We start from the raw sequence: 18,827 nt of genomic DNA on the forward strand, positions 1-18,827 counted from the left end.
AACAGAGACACACTATTATAAAGATGGCGTTTATTAAAGAGGAGAGTGAAGACATGAAGATTGAAGAAGCTTTCAGAGTCAAACATGAAGACATTGAGGAACAAACAAAGATGGCGTTTATTAAGGATGAGAGTGAATACATGAAGATTGAAGAAACATTGAAACATGAAGATACTGAGGAACAAACAAAGATGGCATTTATTAAAGAGGAGATTGAAGACATGAGTGAAGAAGCATTTAGAGCCAAACATGAAGATACTGAGGAACAAACAGGTTGGTTTTTATTCTCAAAGCTGAACTCATTATTGAAATGAATTACAGAAATGTTTTGACATTTGACAGAAGTGTTGAGATCACATACTTACGCTGCCTTCAAGTGCAGCTGAGAAGATCCTGCTTTCACACTGCTATTTTATTATGTTATGTCTATGTTATTATGACATCAGGCAGATAAGTTGCAGCAATAATATGGAATTAGTCTAAACCAAACATTGTAACATTAAACCTAGTATCTGCTTCTAATATTAAAACCATTGATTTATAGCACGTTGGCTAAGTGTGCAAAAGTACTAAGAAAATAATTTATTTTGCACAAAGCAAACCTTTAAATGTGAGTAATCATGTTTGGCTACTGCATGCTGTCTACATGTTCATTTAAAGTATTTGGTAAGCAAATAAAACAAGGAAAAACAGTGAGGCCACACCTAAATTAATCCAAATACAACTGAAAACAGCCTTTTTGTTTTAAAATTTTCTCCATCCACACTAGCATTTTCAAGCATTTTCCAAAAGTTTCTCATCCACACTGAAATGTCAGAAAACATTAAATTCACCTTACACCTCAGACTACACAAATGGAACAGATGATACTTTTTCATGAAATTTCCTCTAGTCAGATCATTTCATTTACCATTTTTTTTGAATAACAAGACAATGTAGAACATACAGAAAAACAGTACAAAATAGGAGAAAACAGTACTGTAAATATAAAGCCAGTCTGACAATAAAACAAAAAATAAGCCAAAACAAAAGCATTAACATTGAAGTTAAATTCTGATGTAATTATGTGAGGTGTAAGATACACCTTTATATCTTGTGTATATAAATTTAAAAAAGGGAATAAAGGAGGAAAATGAGGAAAAAGGGAAAGAAGAAGAAGGTGATGGAGGGGTTACGAAAAACAAAAGGCTGAGCTTTGGCATTAATTTAACTCTAGCCCAAGTTAAGGTTAAGGTGATAAATTGGGCTCAGGTTGTTGTGTGTGTCCCATGCATTGCTTTATTTGTGGCGACTCAAATATCATATATCATGACCATAATATCAAAACTGACCACAACAAATAGATTTTTCAAAAGGCTTTGAATTTGTTAAACATACATGAGCACTGTATGTTTCAAAATCAAGGTTTTTATATCACTGTATCTCTGAATAAAACCTTCAGAAGGTTCAGAACCTGAAAATTTTCTGCATGAAATGAGATGAAGCTACCAGTCTCAGATGGAACATGTGAGTTCTCGCGATCTGAGAGCCAAGGACTCTGCTCTGAGAGATCTGTGTGCAATCATATCAGGTTCTTAGGCCTTTTATGCCTCCCTGTTAGGCTGCTTCTGTCATTGAGCTTGGCAGTGCTATCCTCACTCTCGAGGGTCTCCTATGAGATCTGAGAATCTGTCTTAACAAATCTGTCTTAACATAAGCCATTAAATGGTTGTAATGTATGATTGCTGAAATATTAACTAAATAAACAAACAAATTATGGCACTTGTTAACGTATCAATCCATCGATTAGCATTCAGCTGCTCATAAGCCTAAGACATTTCTATTTTAAAAATGAGCATGAACATTCATAGCATTTAAAAAAAAAAAAAAACATTTGATTAGTTAATCCATGAATATTAGGCTTAAAACATTGCGCGCTAAAACATATTGTGAACACCCTGAATAACGGTACTTATATGAATATTCATTTTAATATAATAATAACCTATATAGTGTTTTTATTTAAAAATAAAAAATAGCATGTCCACACGGGAGCGCAATCTGTTCACAATATGTTTCCATCCAAAAATGCGAATTTATGCGCAAAACTGGAACATGGCAATTGTGCGCATAAAGCATTGTTTCTATACAACGAGACAGAGAGAACAAAATCATCATTCCCTTATAAACTAAATAGCACTTAGAAAACTAGGAAAAGCAACTGAAAACATTAATTTTCTTATAGATAATAAATTGGTTGCACCTCAGGGCGAGCAGTAGGGATGTGACTGTGAGGAAATTTTCCCACCGGTCACTGTGTGACAACACAGGTAATACCAGTAACACTGAGGGGAAATGTTGGGGATAGTTCGTTAGAGTTATCCCTCGTTCCCACCATTTTCTTTGCTTTTAAATGGCTTTAAATAGCCCGTGAGCATTTTACGTTTCGATTTAGCGTCAGTTCGGCGTCAATTCAATGAATGGACATTAATACAACAGTACAACAAAATTATTTAGTCTATATTAAACATAGAATCATTCCTTTATTAACAAAAATAAAATAACTGTTAGATAACTTCCACAAAATTGAATTATAAAAAAAATAGGCGTACTGAAAATCAGCAAACACGGTGGAACCAAATAAATAAACGAATGTTCTTCCAATGAGCTTCCAAAATCACCTTTTAGATAAACGAAAGCAGTCAAGTTATTTTTAAAACAGACAGTTTTGCGTTTCGTTTAAAAACAACATTTTTGCCAACATCTTGCCTTTCGCACCTCACTCGACTTATGCCACATTCCAGACCCCCGTAACCCGTGTTTTTCCAACCTTCTACCAGTGAAAGTGCACTGGTACGGCAGTCAAATCCGTGACTACTAGATCGATGTACTCCCAGTTAAGAGTTCTGGCGTAACATAGCCCTTGAAACAACAAATGTCAGCCCTAATGTGTGCGGTGTTTATGCAAGTGGCACACGGTAGAAAAATAGAGCTTAGGACAATATAACGTTGCAATCAAATTAATAATAATATAAAAATAATAATAATTCATAAATGTGCCCAGGCAGTATGGCGTGACTTGCCTGGAACGCTACAAAGTCGTGAGTCGTGGTTTGAAGTGGTGATTTACCAGTTAAAAAACCTGCTTGGAACGCAGCATTACACTCCTCATGTGATAAATGAAATAGATCAATGAATCGGACTCGTGCCGTGGATGCGACTGTCAGATCCACTACATTGAGCAGCCGCGTTCAGTTCTCAAATGTACTGTTTGTTCTCTAACTGAACTAAATGATTTTTATTACTAAAAATAAAATAATCAAAACGACAGCGGGGGCGGTGCCTTGGTGGGTAAGTGACAGCAGGAAGCATTTCAGAATGACTAAAACATTTCTGATGCTGTGCAACAAAATGGGTCCACTGGTTAGTAAAGTTATCCCGTTCCATCGTGCAAAGTCACATGACTTTTTTTAAAGCGCATTTATTCTGTTAAAGTTTTCTTATTGTAGTTTATGCGCACTTTTTTTCTTATCGGAAAAAAAGTTTATCCTACTTAATTGTGCACATACATTTTATGTTCCATTCAGGGTCTTTTATGCGATATTCCGGCCGCAGAGAATACCCTTTGCATTGCAGTGGTTCAACCATGATAAACAAGCTTCGCACGGCAGAGTTTACACTGCACTTCATTCTCAATAAGAGAGAATTACTGCGCTACATACTTATCGCAGATATTTCTTGAGACGAGGGGGGAAGAAAGATTGAATAGGGAAAGTTCTGACATTGTTTGAATCTAGCCAAACTTTTTACTTGGAAAAATGGATGATTGATTTAGTTGTCCAAAGGACAAGCACATATCAAGGCCAGTGGTTGCGTTAGACTTTAACATTGTCTGTCATTTTGACGGACAGGGTCGTAAAAATTCCGTCATAATGTATTTATACCCGTCATTTTAATTGTCATGTTTTAATTATAATAACACATTTAATTGCTTTTATTTTTGTTCACATTTTCATTTTTAATTACGAAAACTACAGAACGATAGGCTTATACATTTATTTTGAAGAGAACAGATGAACAGATGAGACTGCCTAACTTTTCATGTTCAACACCACACCCCGCAGTGACAGCTATTTTAAAGGGGTCATTGGATGCCCATGTTCCACAAGTTAATATGATGCTTTAGGGTCCTAATGAAAAGTTTGTAATATACTTTGATTAAAAATTCTCTATGGTAGTGTAAAAAAACACTCATTTTACCTGGTAAAAATGCCTCTGTTCTCAGCAAGCGATATCAGTACCTGGCCCTTTAAATGATATGAACCTCTGCTCACCCCGCCCCTCAGTTCTGTGGGGCGTGTCATAACAAAGCACACAGGGTGTTGCGTAGACAACAGTTGGGGGTATAGTTATATAGTTTGGGGAAAAATGGCACTGGGGGGGCTTTGAAGACACTGTACAACCCCATCCATTTAAAATTTAATTTAAAAAACTGGAGTTGGAACCGAAACAAGATGACACCCGTAAAGAAGTTCAGCAATTACGGATTATACTGGACGTGTCTGAATGGTTAGTAAACTTAATGTCACTTTGATTTATCTTTGTATAAGGGTATGTCAGGGTAGTGTACTGAGACAGATACTGCGTTAACATTCTTAATGCAGTTATAACTGACCCAAAGTGATTTAAAATAATTGTACATGACTTCTTAATCATTAACAGACACCGTTTTAAACCATCTAGCATTACAAAGCTAAGCTTAATGTAGTTTTACTACAACGTACACAGTTTGTAAATAGACAATCACCTTAATGCGTTGTTCATTATAAACGTGCAATTATGAATTATATTGAGACGGATGTATATAGAGAAGACGACATAACCATGTTCTCCGAGCGTGTAAGTTACACTTTAGCCGCATTCATCGTGAAACGTGCTAACTTAAGCACATTATTTAAAAGGCGATTAGAGATTCATATAAAAATAAATTACTCTCACTTCTTCTGGTGGAGATAAAGCAAGAACACGAATAGTTACAGACCCATTTTTCAACAGCAGCTTCGCAAAAACTGCTTTATACTGACCCTTGTTTATAAAGCAGTATGGTGAGAAATGATTAGAGTAAACATGAACCCATTTAGATAGATCAGCGGTCGCATTCCCTCAGTGCTGTCAGTTTACTTCTGACTCTGGGCGGTCGATGCTAAAACACTACTGTCTATCAACTGTCACAGGAGCGGCCTCTGTCGGTGTTACGCCACAACAACAGGCATCTGAGAACGGCTCGATATGAGAAGAGGCAAATTATTTTACTAAATTAAAAGAAAACTACTGGGCGGATCTTTCTAGTCTTCTTTCTTGTCTTTCTAGGGTGGTTGTGTACACACTCTCCCAACCCACATTTCAGTTCAAACAGCTTGTAAAAGTGCATGTGGCACTGTATGACCCCTTTAACCCTTGTGCGTTCAAAAAAAAAAAATTAAACATAGAAAGAGGGAGGACAGGAGTGCTCTTTGCCTTGTCTGCAGCAGCTGTGGGGGAAGCTCTGGCTTGTTCTTCCGAATTGTACCAACTAGGGCCATCTTCCTCTTTAGAAGTTCTTCAGCCAGTGCATAAGAAGTGAAGAAATTATCGCAGGTCACGGTGTTCCCCTGGAGCCCCTCCGTCATGTCCAGAACAACCCTTTTTCCCTGGTTTACCTCCGCAGGACTTCCAGGAGACTTCCCTGTGTAGATTTGCATCTTCCATGCATAGGATGTTTTGACGTCACAGATGACCCAAACCTTTATGCCATACTTGGCAGGCTTGCTAGGGATGTACTGGCGAAATCCACATTGGCCTCTGAAAGGGACCAGTTGCTCATCCACACAGACATCCTGGCCTGGGTTGAACAGCATAGGAAGGCGATGTGTCCACTTCTCCCAGATAGTCCGAAATGCAGCCAGCTTGTCATGCCTGTGACGTGCAGGTCGTGTCAGCCTGTCGTCGAACCTCAGGGTGGAGCTTAGGAGCCTAAATTTACGGTGGGACATGGTGGCTCTGAAAATGGCCCTACCACTTTCCACATCCCACAGGCTGCTTGATGATTCATTTCTGGACCTGTATACTCCAGCCAGAATTAGCAGCCCGATATATGCCTGGATGTCAGTGGTATCTAAGTCAGTCCAGTTTTGTACAAAACGCCTTCCTTGTAAATTGGTATTTTCCAGAAGCAGCTGAATGATGTCTTTGGTGATGAAGAGGTCCAAACAGGACTGGACAGTTGTGATGCGGACAGTGGCATAGCGTGTAGGACCCGGGGTCATACCCTTGGCAGGACAGTAGCGCAGCGTCTCGGCATGAGTAGAAGACCAAATAATCTGGCCATTTTTTGAATTCCACTAAGAATGTGTTGTCTCCTCCATGTGCTCACTCTCAGTGGTTTCATCAGAAGAACAAGAGCTATCAGAGGGGTCAGACTCCAGCGCAAACTCAACTCTTCATCCTCTGAGCTCAACTCTTCAGCCTCAGCTTCTAATGCACCTGTGTGCTCACTGTCAGTGGGCAACACCAGCTCCAGAGCTTCCACTGCTGTGTAATGTCTCTTAGTCTTGCAAGCAATGAAATGACCAAGCCCTCAAGCACCACATATTTATAGGTTTGGCTGTGTGAACACCTGTGTCAACTCAAACTTTGTATAAAATTTACCAGACTAAACAATCAGCATTTTCTTTGTGGTGAAAACAAAAACAATGTGTTTAGGGGCTTTTGAACTTCTACATAAAATTCAAGCTCACATTTTATCTTTGTACAAAAACAATAACAAATGAAAAAGTGCAATCAAGGATTAAAATGTGTGTTTGGGTGAAAAAGAAAAATCCTCAAAGCTCATTAACCTTCTTTGACCTTATTCATAGCTTTCACAAGGCCCTATGACCCTGCCACTCAAATACATGGAGTGGGATTCTTGATTGCCAGTACAATATCATTTCTTTCAAACATATTACACCCATAAAATTTTCAGTAAACACATGCAAACCACATTCTGACATCCTTACCATCATACCCACACAATTTTAGCTGCATAATTTTTCCAATTGACTCTATAATAGGCTATAATATGCATAAGCAGAAAACACAAAAAAGTGAGTATTTCTTTTATATGCCAAATTTGAAAAAATGGCACAATCTAGTAAAAATGTAAAATTTGAAGCCTTTCCGATAGAATGAATGCCTATTAACAAATATTGCGTCATTTTATAGTCAAATGGCCCTGGGTTAAAAAATTGCAGTTTTAATGGGTTTCAATGTGGACATTTTTGTCCTTAAGGTCCTGAGTGTGAGTATTTTTTGTACAGAGGGTAAAATAGATTTTTTTTGAAGGAAATGAGGGTGAAATATTAAAATTTCAATAAAAATACACACCTGAGCCAAGATTTATGCAGTTGGCATTAAAGGAGAACTCCGGTGTGATATTGACCTAAAGTGTATTGAATCATGATACCGAGTGTGAACGTACCTTGCATATTTCATCTCGGTTTGTGTCCAGCTGTCCGAAATCTGGGGTCAGTTAGCCGATGCTCACAACAGGTTGTCAATGAAAGTCAATCGGGCATCGAAGGAGCCATGTACATAAATCACTGTTTTACACCATTTACGAGGCACAAAGTAGCTCCACACTTCATCGGTAGACTTCCTAGGGCCCTGACATTTAAAACGAGACATTGAGAACTCAGAAAAAGCACCGGTAGTTTATTTACAAGAAGATTTATACAGACATCTTCCACCAGGAACAGAGCAGTCGCCGCCATCTTAAATGTAGTCACGATAAGTCGAGTGTCGAGCACGAAGGAAACTACAACCTGATACGTTGATAACCTGATAAATTCATTGGTGCTCCACACTCGATTTATCGTGACTACATTTAAGATGGCGGCGACTGCTCTGTTCCTGGTGGAAGATGTCTGTATAAATCTTCTTGTAAATAAACTACCGGTGCTTTTTCTGAGTTCTCAATGTCTCGTTTTAAATGTCAGGGCCCTAGGAAGTCTACCGATGAAGTGTGGAGCTACTTTGTGCCTCGTAAATGGTGTAAAACAGTGATTTATTTACATGGCTCCTTCGATGCCCGATTGACTTTCATTGACAACCTGTTGTGAGCATCGGCTAACTGACCCCAGATTTCGGACAGCTGGACACAAACCGAGATGAAATATGCAAGGTACGTTCACACTCGGTATCATGATTCAATACACTTTAGGTCAATATCACACCGGAGTTCTCCTTTAACACAGACACACTTAAAACTGAAATGGACAAAAATGTCCATAAGGTCGCACAAGGGTTAATATGCTCATTTTTATGACCAATATCGATTTGTAAATCCCAGTCGATCTTTTGGTCTATGCTGTTTTCATTTGATTAATGAATAGTACGCCTCCCATCCAATAAATCGCAACAGATAAGCTTTATTACTTTTGAAACATAGTCCCGTTTAGGGATTTAAGTCCTAAACGGTGCCTAAAATAATCTAACAAATCAATCAGGGTTAAAGTTACCATGAATTACCATTTAGGTTAGGTTATTAGTGACTAATAAACTATCTCACTAATTTGATCCAGGTTCAGTAAGTCAAGATAATTTTATGTGCACGCTTATTCTTAAGCAGTCCTTAACGTCATACAAACATCCATTTTGCTGTAAGAAGTAGACGAGGTTTACACAAGTAAACAAGCGCTTGCACAATATAATAGTAGTTTAATAATTCTGAGGAAAACATACATTTTGTTAAAATACTTGTTGTTGGACATTAAATGTGACACGTATTATTATAAACTATAATGTAAATGTATTTTTATCATAGCAGTAAATGTAAATCAATTGTAAGCTGACTAATACAGCCCTAATTACTAGCTCAAATGAGTAAATGTCTGTTCCTCTTCCCAGTTAAAATGTAGGCTGTTTTTGTCAGAAACTGTCGTAGAGATGATCCAGGAAGGAACTTGCAGGGAACCAGAGTATAAATGAAACGGATATTTATTGTGAAAACATAGAACATAAACCGGAATGAGCAGGAACAGAGTAACATTAACGACATTAATCACCAAAAGGGGAGTGAGGCACAATGAACTATTTATACAAGGAACAGGGGTGTGGTTATTAACGAGATAATAAGGGGGAAATACAAATATGGGCATGACTAAACCAACTATAGACAAAACACTAGGAGGAGACAAGGAACAAAACGATATTACTAGAAACACAGGGGAAAAACACAAGCAAAAAAACAGGACAAAAATGCTGACATTACTACCCCGATCAACTGAATGTGCAAGTAGTCATTTTATTTTTAATTAAATCTTGGGCACAATACATTAAATAAGTTCTTATTTATTTTATTTATTATTTGAGAAAAAAAAAATTCTTTTTACTTTTATGTTTGGGCTGATACTAAAGTCAAATAATTGTATATGAGAGTGTCAGTGGTAAGTAAAATCAGTGCATTCCTATTAGTGCATGTTACAGGACCTCGGACCAGGTTAGTTTAACAGCATTAGTTGCCCAGTGCTCCGGCTGCATGTTCCTGTTGTGTGTGTGCACTTTGATGGATTAAATACAGAGCACAATTCACCATACTTGGCAGTTGGCACTGGGTTGGCAGTTCACTTTTCACTTCCAATTGGTGCAAAATTATTGCCTGTTTTCTTTTAAAGCAAGTTTAGTTTTAGTATTTTTATTATGTTCCAGAGCTGTAATTATATTACTAATGTTTTTGACAACATTTAAAATGGAGTGATTTACATTAAAAAAAAAAAAAAAAGATTTTTGAGAAATTAATGACCGTTTTCCACCATTTCTCATCCTCTGACAGTCAGTTTTGGTGTTTTCCATTTAAAAGGTCAAGGTTAACAGCCAACTTTTATGATTGGCTAACATAATTGCTCCCTTAATAAAACCTAAAGGAATAATAATAAAGGAATTATTGTGTGATAAATTTTTCATTTGATTGTTGATTGGGGAGTCCCCTTTCTTTTTTCATAGTCTCCCTCTAAATTTGTTGAATTGTATCCCCTAGGAGACATAAAAAATTGTATATAATAATTGAGATCAGTCTATATAGATTTTCTAGATTGAATTAATTGTATAACAGCCAACTTAATCTCTGTAGGGTACCGGCTGAGTAGGATCAGGTTTGGAGACCTTGGTATAGGATCTAGCATACATGCATTACATATCTACATGTTGTGATGTTAATTGCTTTGTGCCATTAAACTGGGGTTAACTTTTATCTCTTTGTTTTTCCACCTTAGACCTAACAGCACTGAAAGAGGAGAGAGAAGAACTGAATGAAACGGAAGAGAAAGATCAGTTTGAAAATCTTAATTTCGTATCTGGAGAAAAGTCTTTTTGTTTCTTAGAGTCTGAAAAGACTTCTAAACAAAAAAAAGCTCAAAAGACAGGAACTATGAGTATTTTCACTTGCTGTCAGTGTGAAAAGAGTTTTAAAGAACAAAGACACCTTAAAAGGCACATGAAAATTCACACTGGAGAGAAGCCTTACTCATGCAAACAGTGTGGAAAAAGTTTCACTCGTAAAGGACGCCTTAACAGACACATGAGAAATCACACTGGAAAGAAGCCTCACACATGCGAACAGTGTGGAAAGAGTTTCACTGAAAAAGGAAACCTTAACAGACACATGAGAATTCACAGTGAAGAGAATCCTTACACATGCAAACAGTGTGGAAAGAGTTTCACTGAAAACGGAAACCTTAACAGACACATGAGAATTCACACTGGAGAGAAGCCTTACTCATGCAAACAGTGTGGAAAAGGTTTCATTCGTAAAGGACGCCTTAACAGACACATGATATTTCACGCTGGAGAGAATCCTCTCACATGCAAACAGTGTGGAAAGAGTTTCACTCACAAAGGAAACCTTAACAGACACATGAGATTTCACACTGGAGAGAAGCCTTACACATGCAAACAGTGTGGAAAGGGTTTCACTCGTAAAGAACACCTTAACATTCACATGAGAGTTCACACTGGAGAGAAACCTTACACTTGCAAACGGTGTGGAAAGAGTTTCAGTCATAAAGGAAGCCTTGACAACCACATGAAGATTCACAATAAAGAGAAGCCTAACAGATCCCCTTAGCATGGACAGAGTTTCAAACAAAATGTCTGGAACGGACAATTCCGGTCCTTGATTCTGTTTGACCACAATCAAAGCTGTTAAAATAAATTACTCTACAAACATACACCTCTTTGTTTCTTGCCAACCGCATTGCTGCAACCACAATTACAGTTGAGGTCAAAAGTTTATGTCCCTCATCAGAATCTACAAAATGTTCCCTTGTTATCAAAACAATTCTAAAGGATTCCAATAAGAATCGAATACAGGGCTCCTAGAATGATAGAAATTCTGATTAATTTTAAATTCACACATTTTAACGCAATTTGTTTTGTACACATTACCGTGTCAACTAGCTATATTGTTTTAGACTGAGCTTAATGCATAAACTTGCAAGGAGTAATATGGACTATGGACAAAGTGTTTGCTCTGTCTACAATGTAAGAACTGTACTTACTCATCGGCCTGTAAGGGAGAGCTCACAGGAAGTGCACTGTTTTTTTGACTAAAGCACAATAACTGTTAGCATTTTAGCATCAGTGTGTATGGATTTAATTTGCACTCATCAGTTATTTGCTCACTTCTACCACCAACATTGGTGGCTTTGTGGAAGGCTCCAATAATCATTTTTTGGAACCATTCCTAAATGATTGTATTAGGAATTGTCTAATAGGACACGGCATAAATATGTTGTATGATCATTTCTACAGGATTTTAATGGGATCCAATTTCATCTTGAATTTTGAAAGATTCTACTATTAATAACCAATAGTTTTTAGAGTGAGTTTAGTGCAGAAATGTCAAAGAAACTAATAAGATTGATGAAACAAAAGACAAATCAACAAATGTTCTGTTTTATTTCAATAGTGTTTAATTTAGTTTTTCTTACACAAGTTCACTCTTACGAATCATAAACTGAGGGAAAGGTTAGGTGTTTCTGGCGTGCTGTCCGGGAGAGGGCTCAGAGCGCGGCAGTAATTCCCGAGCCCGGGGCACTTTTGCCCCTGGGCTAAAGGTGAGGAGACTGAGTGGTGGAAGGGTGATGAAAAACGGGAGAAGAAGAAGGTAGGGCTGTTTTGGGTATTTATGGGGATTCTTTCTCGTGCTGATTGAATAGGGAGTGTGATTACTGATGATGAATTGCTGTGTTAATTATCCGTGTGAGCTCCTCCCAGAAACCTAAGAAATCCAAGATAAACATGGCATCTAGGGAACGGGTAGACCTTATGGAGGGTGGAAATGCAACTGTTCAGAATTTTTTAGGGTTATAGGTTGGCGGGTGTCTGGGCGAGTGGGATGGGTTTTTTGGATGCCTCTGATTAGTAGCGACATCTGGGAATTGGTCATATTGGGTGAAGGTGAGCCATACATCAGTTTATGGAAGAAATTGGATCCCGCTTAGGTACCCTTTGTTTGAGCCAATTTGGAGATTTTTGATGATGTTGAGGTAAGAGATGAATTAGGTAATAGATAGCAGGTAAAATTGGGTAATGACGTTTTAAAACATTTCCATGCTGTTAGATAAGACCAAAGGGTCTTAAGGGGATATGCCTTGAAGGATGGAATAAAGAGAAGCTTCTAGGAGTCTCAAAGAGTGGTTTATGGGAATATCAGCTCTGAATAGGGAGGAACTGGGGTTAAAAGCAGGTCCGCCTGAGGTGCCAATGCTCTAGATTTCTGAAAAGCAAAGCAAGAGAGTCAGCGATTAGATTTTTTGAACAGGGAATGTGTTTAGCAGTTATGATGAATTGGTCACAAGCTGAAATACAAATCTGATGTCTTAAAAAGAGCATTAATGCATGAGAATCTGAATGACCTTTGTTAATGCAGTGCACAGTAGCTTCATTGTCGCAGTACACGATAATGCTGGTGGTCGACCACTCTTTGCCCCACAGAGCAGCTGCGATGACTAAAGGAAAAAGCTTGAATAGTGCTGAGGACGATAGCTGCTGTGGCAAATCTGCCAGCTGGGGGGCCCAAGTGCCTTGGAGAAAACCTTCAAACCCGATGGAGGGGGCGGTGTCGGTAAATAGCTGGTTGTCAATTGGGGAGGAAATTTGGCGTTTAGAAAAAGGGCAAGCCATTCCATTTTTAAGGAAGGATATCCGTAGGTTAAGTTTGTTGCGGCATGATTCAGTTAGGGATATTTGGTCTTCCAAAGTGTGTGCGGATGATGCGAGGGAGAGTAGCTGGGGGATGAATGGGCGGCCTTGCAGTATGATGCGCATCGCAAAATTCAAATGGCCTAAAATGGATAACAGCTTTCGTTTGGAACAGCTAGTGGTAGTTCAGAGAGTGGAGGCTACCATCAATTTTTTATTTTGGTAATGATGCCTGGAATTTTTGTGAATCCAAATTGATACCGAAGAATTTGATGGAGGTGCTAGAGCCTACAGTTTTGTCTTGGACGAGGGGAATCCTGAGCTCTGCGAAAAGCTTTTGGGTTGTCGAGAGATGTGCAGCTGGGAAGGAGTTGGGGGGCGAGATGATAGCCATGGCCTAATACGTCACGACTTTCACTTTCATTAAGAAATCATCTAAAAGATAAATCAGATAAGATATGTGGTAATTGTTGGCTAACAGCCCAATATGAGGTGGACGGCAAAGTAAAAAAATTTCCTGCCAGCTGGGTGGATGGCCATGACTTTAAAGGCAGAGGTAATGTGAACTTTGGCCAGCCAAGCACTGCGACCTGCTTCTTTGATCAGGGTGATGGCTTGGTCAATGTCATGATAGTGGTGAGAAAATTATTTGAGCGGGATGAGACTCATAATGCTCGGAAACGGGGACTTATGTGAGGATGAGAGATCGATTATGATGTGTTTTTTACCTGAAAATTTTCTGGTTGCTATGCCGATGGGGCTAATGCGAAAAGCGCTGAATGTAGGGATGTGAAAGGGGCCGATCATGAAGTTTGCATCTATTTCTTTTTTGATTAAGAGGTCAACTGTTTCAGGTTTGGTGTGAGTGGATTAAAGATTGGTGCAGACAAGGCTTAGGGAGGGGAGACTTACAATGCCAGGGTGGAAGCCATGTGAGAGACCTGAAAGAATGTAAGCTGTTAAGTTAGCATAAGGATGATGAAGCAGTTCTGTTCTACATTTGCAGGAGTCGATAGATATTGCTTAACATTTTTTTTTTTTTTTTTTTTTTTTGCTGCTTTCTGTACTGGGCAGATCAAGCGGGCGTGGGCGCCGCCACAGAAGTTACAGACGTCCATAAATGGGCAGTGCTGTCTTGTGCACCTGCCACTATTAAAGCTAGTGCAAACTTGGCTATCGGTGGAAGAACGGCATCGGTGGAATGAGGAAGTGGAGTGACAGGGGTATCCATGAGGTGTGGGATGTAGCTGGTAGATTTGGGCTGGGAAGTTTCAGGGCAGGGGGGAATAGATGGGTTTATAAAGGGGCAGGTGAGGTGGAATGAGAGACTACGCAAGATATGTTGCGGCAGTCTAAAAATACCCTGCTGTGAAGTTCAGTGTCCAACTCCCCCCAATAGGGGCTATGGTTCCACTAAGTGACTGATTGCGTATTTAGCTGAGAAAAGCTAATGGTAAGTATAGAAATGTGAGCTCAGCGATTATCAAGAGGTTGTCACTGAGCTCGCGTCTCCTGTGGGGGAATGATTCACAAATTACCTTGGTGTAATGGTTAAAAGCGATGGTGAATTAAGCGAACGACAGAATGCAGGATGGTTTTTATGGGATACTAAAAATTCTCCACAATTGATTTTGTGATCTGAGGATGAAAGAGAATGGGTGATAGCAGGGAAAAAGGACAATATCTGCACCTCACAAAATTAATTAATTAAAATTAAGATAATCATCAATAAAAACAGAATTTAAGAACATCTAAAATTATTTAAAAATTGATGTGGAAGAGGCTAGTGTGAAGGGAGGGCTAGCCTGGGAATGAAGAAAAGAAGCTGCCGGGAATGATAGCGGAGGCATGCTTGCACTATGGGCAATTTCTGGGGCAGAAGAATAAGAGGGAAGGAGAGGGGGAATAGCTGGCGCTGGGTCTTGCATCGTTAGTGGAGGCATGTTTGTGCTGGAATGGGATGGTGGTGCTGCAGGCCATGGGTAGGGGAGGGGGTTAGGAGTGTGGTGAGACATGGGCTGCGGGCTCACGCTGATTTGGCGACTTGACGAGGCAACAAACAATTGATCGCTGATGTAATCAGGTTCTGTTGAAAGAGGAGAGCGGGGTCTGGTGGCTGTGGCGCACCCTAGGCTTGCCGATGGTCTTGTGATGCGTCCTGATGACCGTGGGTAAGGGGTGCTGCGACCAGAACTTGCTCTATTCACAGCCTTGGATGGAGGAGTGCCATTTTGGGGGTTCGCCGGATGCCTTAAGCTTAACCTGAAGGCTGAATCTAAAACTATTTTGTTTTTGTTTATTATTTCATACATTTAAACAATGGTCTGTCTGAATGCTCAATTCTGAGAGACTGGAAGGTGTGTAATAAAATGTAAATGATGAGAATAGCTGTCATTTTTACCCATTTCATTCAAATATTGCCCTGCAAACGTGCAAAACATTTTGGTTTACAACTGTAACCCTTGTTCCCTAAGAAAGGAAAGGAGACATTGCATCTGTAATGACACTTTGGAGTTCCCCTCATTGTAGCGTGGCTGAAGCATGAAACTATTCCAATCCTGACTATTGTTGCGTCTGTCATGGTCGGGGGTATGACATGAATGATGACGAGAATTAAACTAAAGTTCTTTAATAAAATCCACGAAAGGTAGTTCAAACTGGGAAATCCAGACAGGGAGACAGGTGAACACACATCCAACATAACGTTAATATCGCACAAGGAAATACTCAGTGAATGCACCCACACGTAGATGGTCAGTGGCTGTTTTACAATATCCTTAACCTGCCTGCAGTATGCTTCCATCCTATTCAAGGAATGCACAAATGAGAGAATGTCACAGAGGAACTTCATAATGCAACTCGCAAAATGAACTTCGCATACGAGAGCAAAAGCACACATCTGCTGGTGTGAGAGCTGGAACCCAGGCAGGAGCAGCAGCAGATGAAGTGTGGGAAACCTGCAAGGAAACAAATGAAGGACACTTGTGACAAATGTCACAAGGTGGTGTGTGGGAGCTGCAAGTGGAAGGTACAGATTACCTGTGTTGACAAAGTAATTGATGCACTAGCGTCAGTAAATGAGTGTGTGCGACGAACAACCGTATAAGTCCAAAAAAACAAAAAATGAGATAACCACGTGGCATTAATTGTATGTGTGAACTTTGTATACAGAAACAGTTTGGGGATATTTTCGCGCGACCAAGAGCCCGCATTTTAAACGTTAAAATAGCATCACGCGGAAAAACCGTCTATGTCCACAAAGAAGAATGGAGATGCCGCTTGCTGTCATGTCCGCTTCGGACATTAAAAGGCAAACCTCGGCAAAAAAAAAGAGAGCCGACATGACCAAATGGAAGGACAGAGTAAGGAAGGCTTTGAGGGATACTGGAAAACCATATTTGACTCGAAGAGGAGAACAAAAACCAGGGAAAAATCCACCGAAAGATGTGAGTGGAAGAACCGTATATGTGATGTGATCTCTCTCTCTCTCTCTGAACGTGCTGAGGAGCGCTAAACACCGCATAAACAGTTAACCTATCAAAATAAACCACATACCATATATAATAAACCTGTATTCATTCATATTTCCCGCCAGTCCTGTGTAAAGTACGGCAAGCAGAGTTTATTTGTTTATATATTTATTTATATTGTGAGATGGCGGAGCGCGAGAACAGTTTGAAGTTGTATACACAGGTGCGCTGCGCCAGCTTTTCTAAAAAAACGACAAGGTGCACTATTGGAGCTATCTAAACATACATTGTATAACATTTAGCTATGATGTATGTCTGCATTGTATTTATTTATTTATTTATTAATTTATATATTGTTTTTTGTTAATAATTCATTGTTATTGTCTGTACTGTAAGAGGGTCTATGTATTGTACATTGTTCATACTGTATTTTCTGTTTTTAAATAATAAAAACAATAAGCTTGAAATAAATGCTTAATATTAACCTGAAGTTTCTGTTACTGTATTAAAACTAAGATAAAGGAATCAGATCTTTAGTGGTTTAAAGTGATATAATGAACCGGAGTTATACTGTTATTCCACACTAACTGGACATATACCGTTCTTCCACATTTCAGAAATATAAATCACAATAACTTTTGATTTTTAATACTGACACTGAAAAATGTTATCTCCTTAGAATTGAGAAGCTTTTGTTGTCTATTTTCAAGTAAAATAAAAATATATAATATAATGTTCACAATCCAAATGAAAAAAATCTTATTACTCAAAATTTAAAAATATGGACTTGTATGGTTCTTCGTCTCAAGGCCTCAAATGATGCCACATTCTTTGTTCATGTGGAGCCCACCTAGACGAGAATACATTTGTTATGATTTTACAGCATGATATTTTCCTTAAAATTTGACAGAATATTTTCTTTATCATTTTACAGCATGATAGTTTTTTTCATTATGAAACTGCTTTATAAATAAGTTTGTTTTCCACAGCTTAATGTTTTTCTTTTTAACTACTCTGGCCATTTAGTTTTAGGCCTGTGTGTATTGTCCACATTTTACTATGCATTGAATGCATATTAGTGATAAGTTTATTAGTTATTAAAGAAATGAACAAAACATTGATCTACTTCAAGTTTGTACATGTAACTAGTTACAATAGCAGGTTCTGTTGTCGATGAAATACATTTTGACATTCATTAGAATTTTATTTTTGTGCCCTGATTTTTATTATCTTCATAAGAGGTCCATTTATTAATGGATTTTGATTCCAGTGATGGCTGCATGTTTCTATTTTGTGTTATACAAAATTCCAAAAAATTCCAAGGCAAAATATATGAAAAAAGATAGATGTAATAATTTCTAAAATTTACAAAACATTTTTGAAAATGAGGTAGGTTGTTTTGTTTCCTTATTAGTAAATGGGTTTGTATTTCTAGTATAGAAGTACTATACATAAAGATGACTACGCATGTGCTACTGTTTTAGATAATAAATGCCTACCTTACCAGTTTGGTGAATCAGTACACCACAGACTACAAAATAAGTTTTGCAATAGACTCATACCAAAAATGGCCACCATTTGGCAACGAAGTCAAAAAGGACTGAAAAAGGTAAGCACCCTATCCTGCTTTACTGACCGTGTGGAAAGTTCTATATCTTAACAGCCAGCTGCTTTCTTGTAGCTGGATCCACTGGAAAATTATGTGCTAGTTGGAGAATTGTATGTAAACCACCACTGGACATTAATTTTAAGTTTCTGAGATCATCCTAAAATCATCTATTTCTTATTAAGAGCAATACCTTTTACATGTGTGGTACTGCATTGTCAAGGAGGTTAATCCTTCTACATCAGAGATGCCCAAACTAAGGCCTGTGGGCCAAATTAAAGGGCACCACGGGCCAATTTTGACCCGCATGCCCTAGTTTGGGTATCTCTGATGTGATGCCATGTACGAGAAGACAAAATGTCATTGACTCTCCAGGCATGTCATGATAATTACTATATCGACTTTTCACACGAAATATGGACATGACATGAGGTTTTGGTGATGCAATATTGACATGGTGACATGTTGATCGTTGACTGAACTTTCTAATATGGTGCTCAAAGTTATACTAATTTCAACATCTTGTTTTATTTATGAATGAATCACTGTTTTCA

General features: G+C 38.5%; 1 protein-coding gene across 1 annotated transcript; it reads left to right on the top strand.

Moving 5' to 3' along the window:
* On the top strand, positions 1 to 11,222 carry LOC141333863 (uncharacterized). Its single transcript, XM_073839020.1, has 2 exons — positions 1 to 273; positions 10,269 to 11,222. The coding sequence occupies exons 1-2, from the start codon at positions 24 to 26 to the stop codon at positions 11,117 to 11,119; spliced, it is 1,101 nt and encodes a 366-aa protein (XP_073695121.1). The 5' UTR covers positions 1 to 23; the 3' UTR covers positions 11,120 to 11,222.
* The last annotated feature ends 7,605 nt before the right edge of the window (positions 11,223 to 18,827 follow it).

The sequence above is a fragment of the Garra rufa genome, chromosome 4, assembly GCF_049309525.1.
Source record: "Garra rufa chromosome 4, GarRuf1.0, whole genome shotgun sequence".
In the NCBI taxonomy this organism is placed as follows: Eukaryota; Metazoa; Chordata; class Actinopteri; order Cypriniformes; family Cyprinidae; genus Garra; species Garra rufa.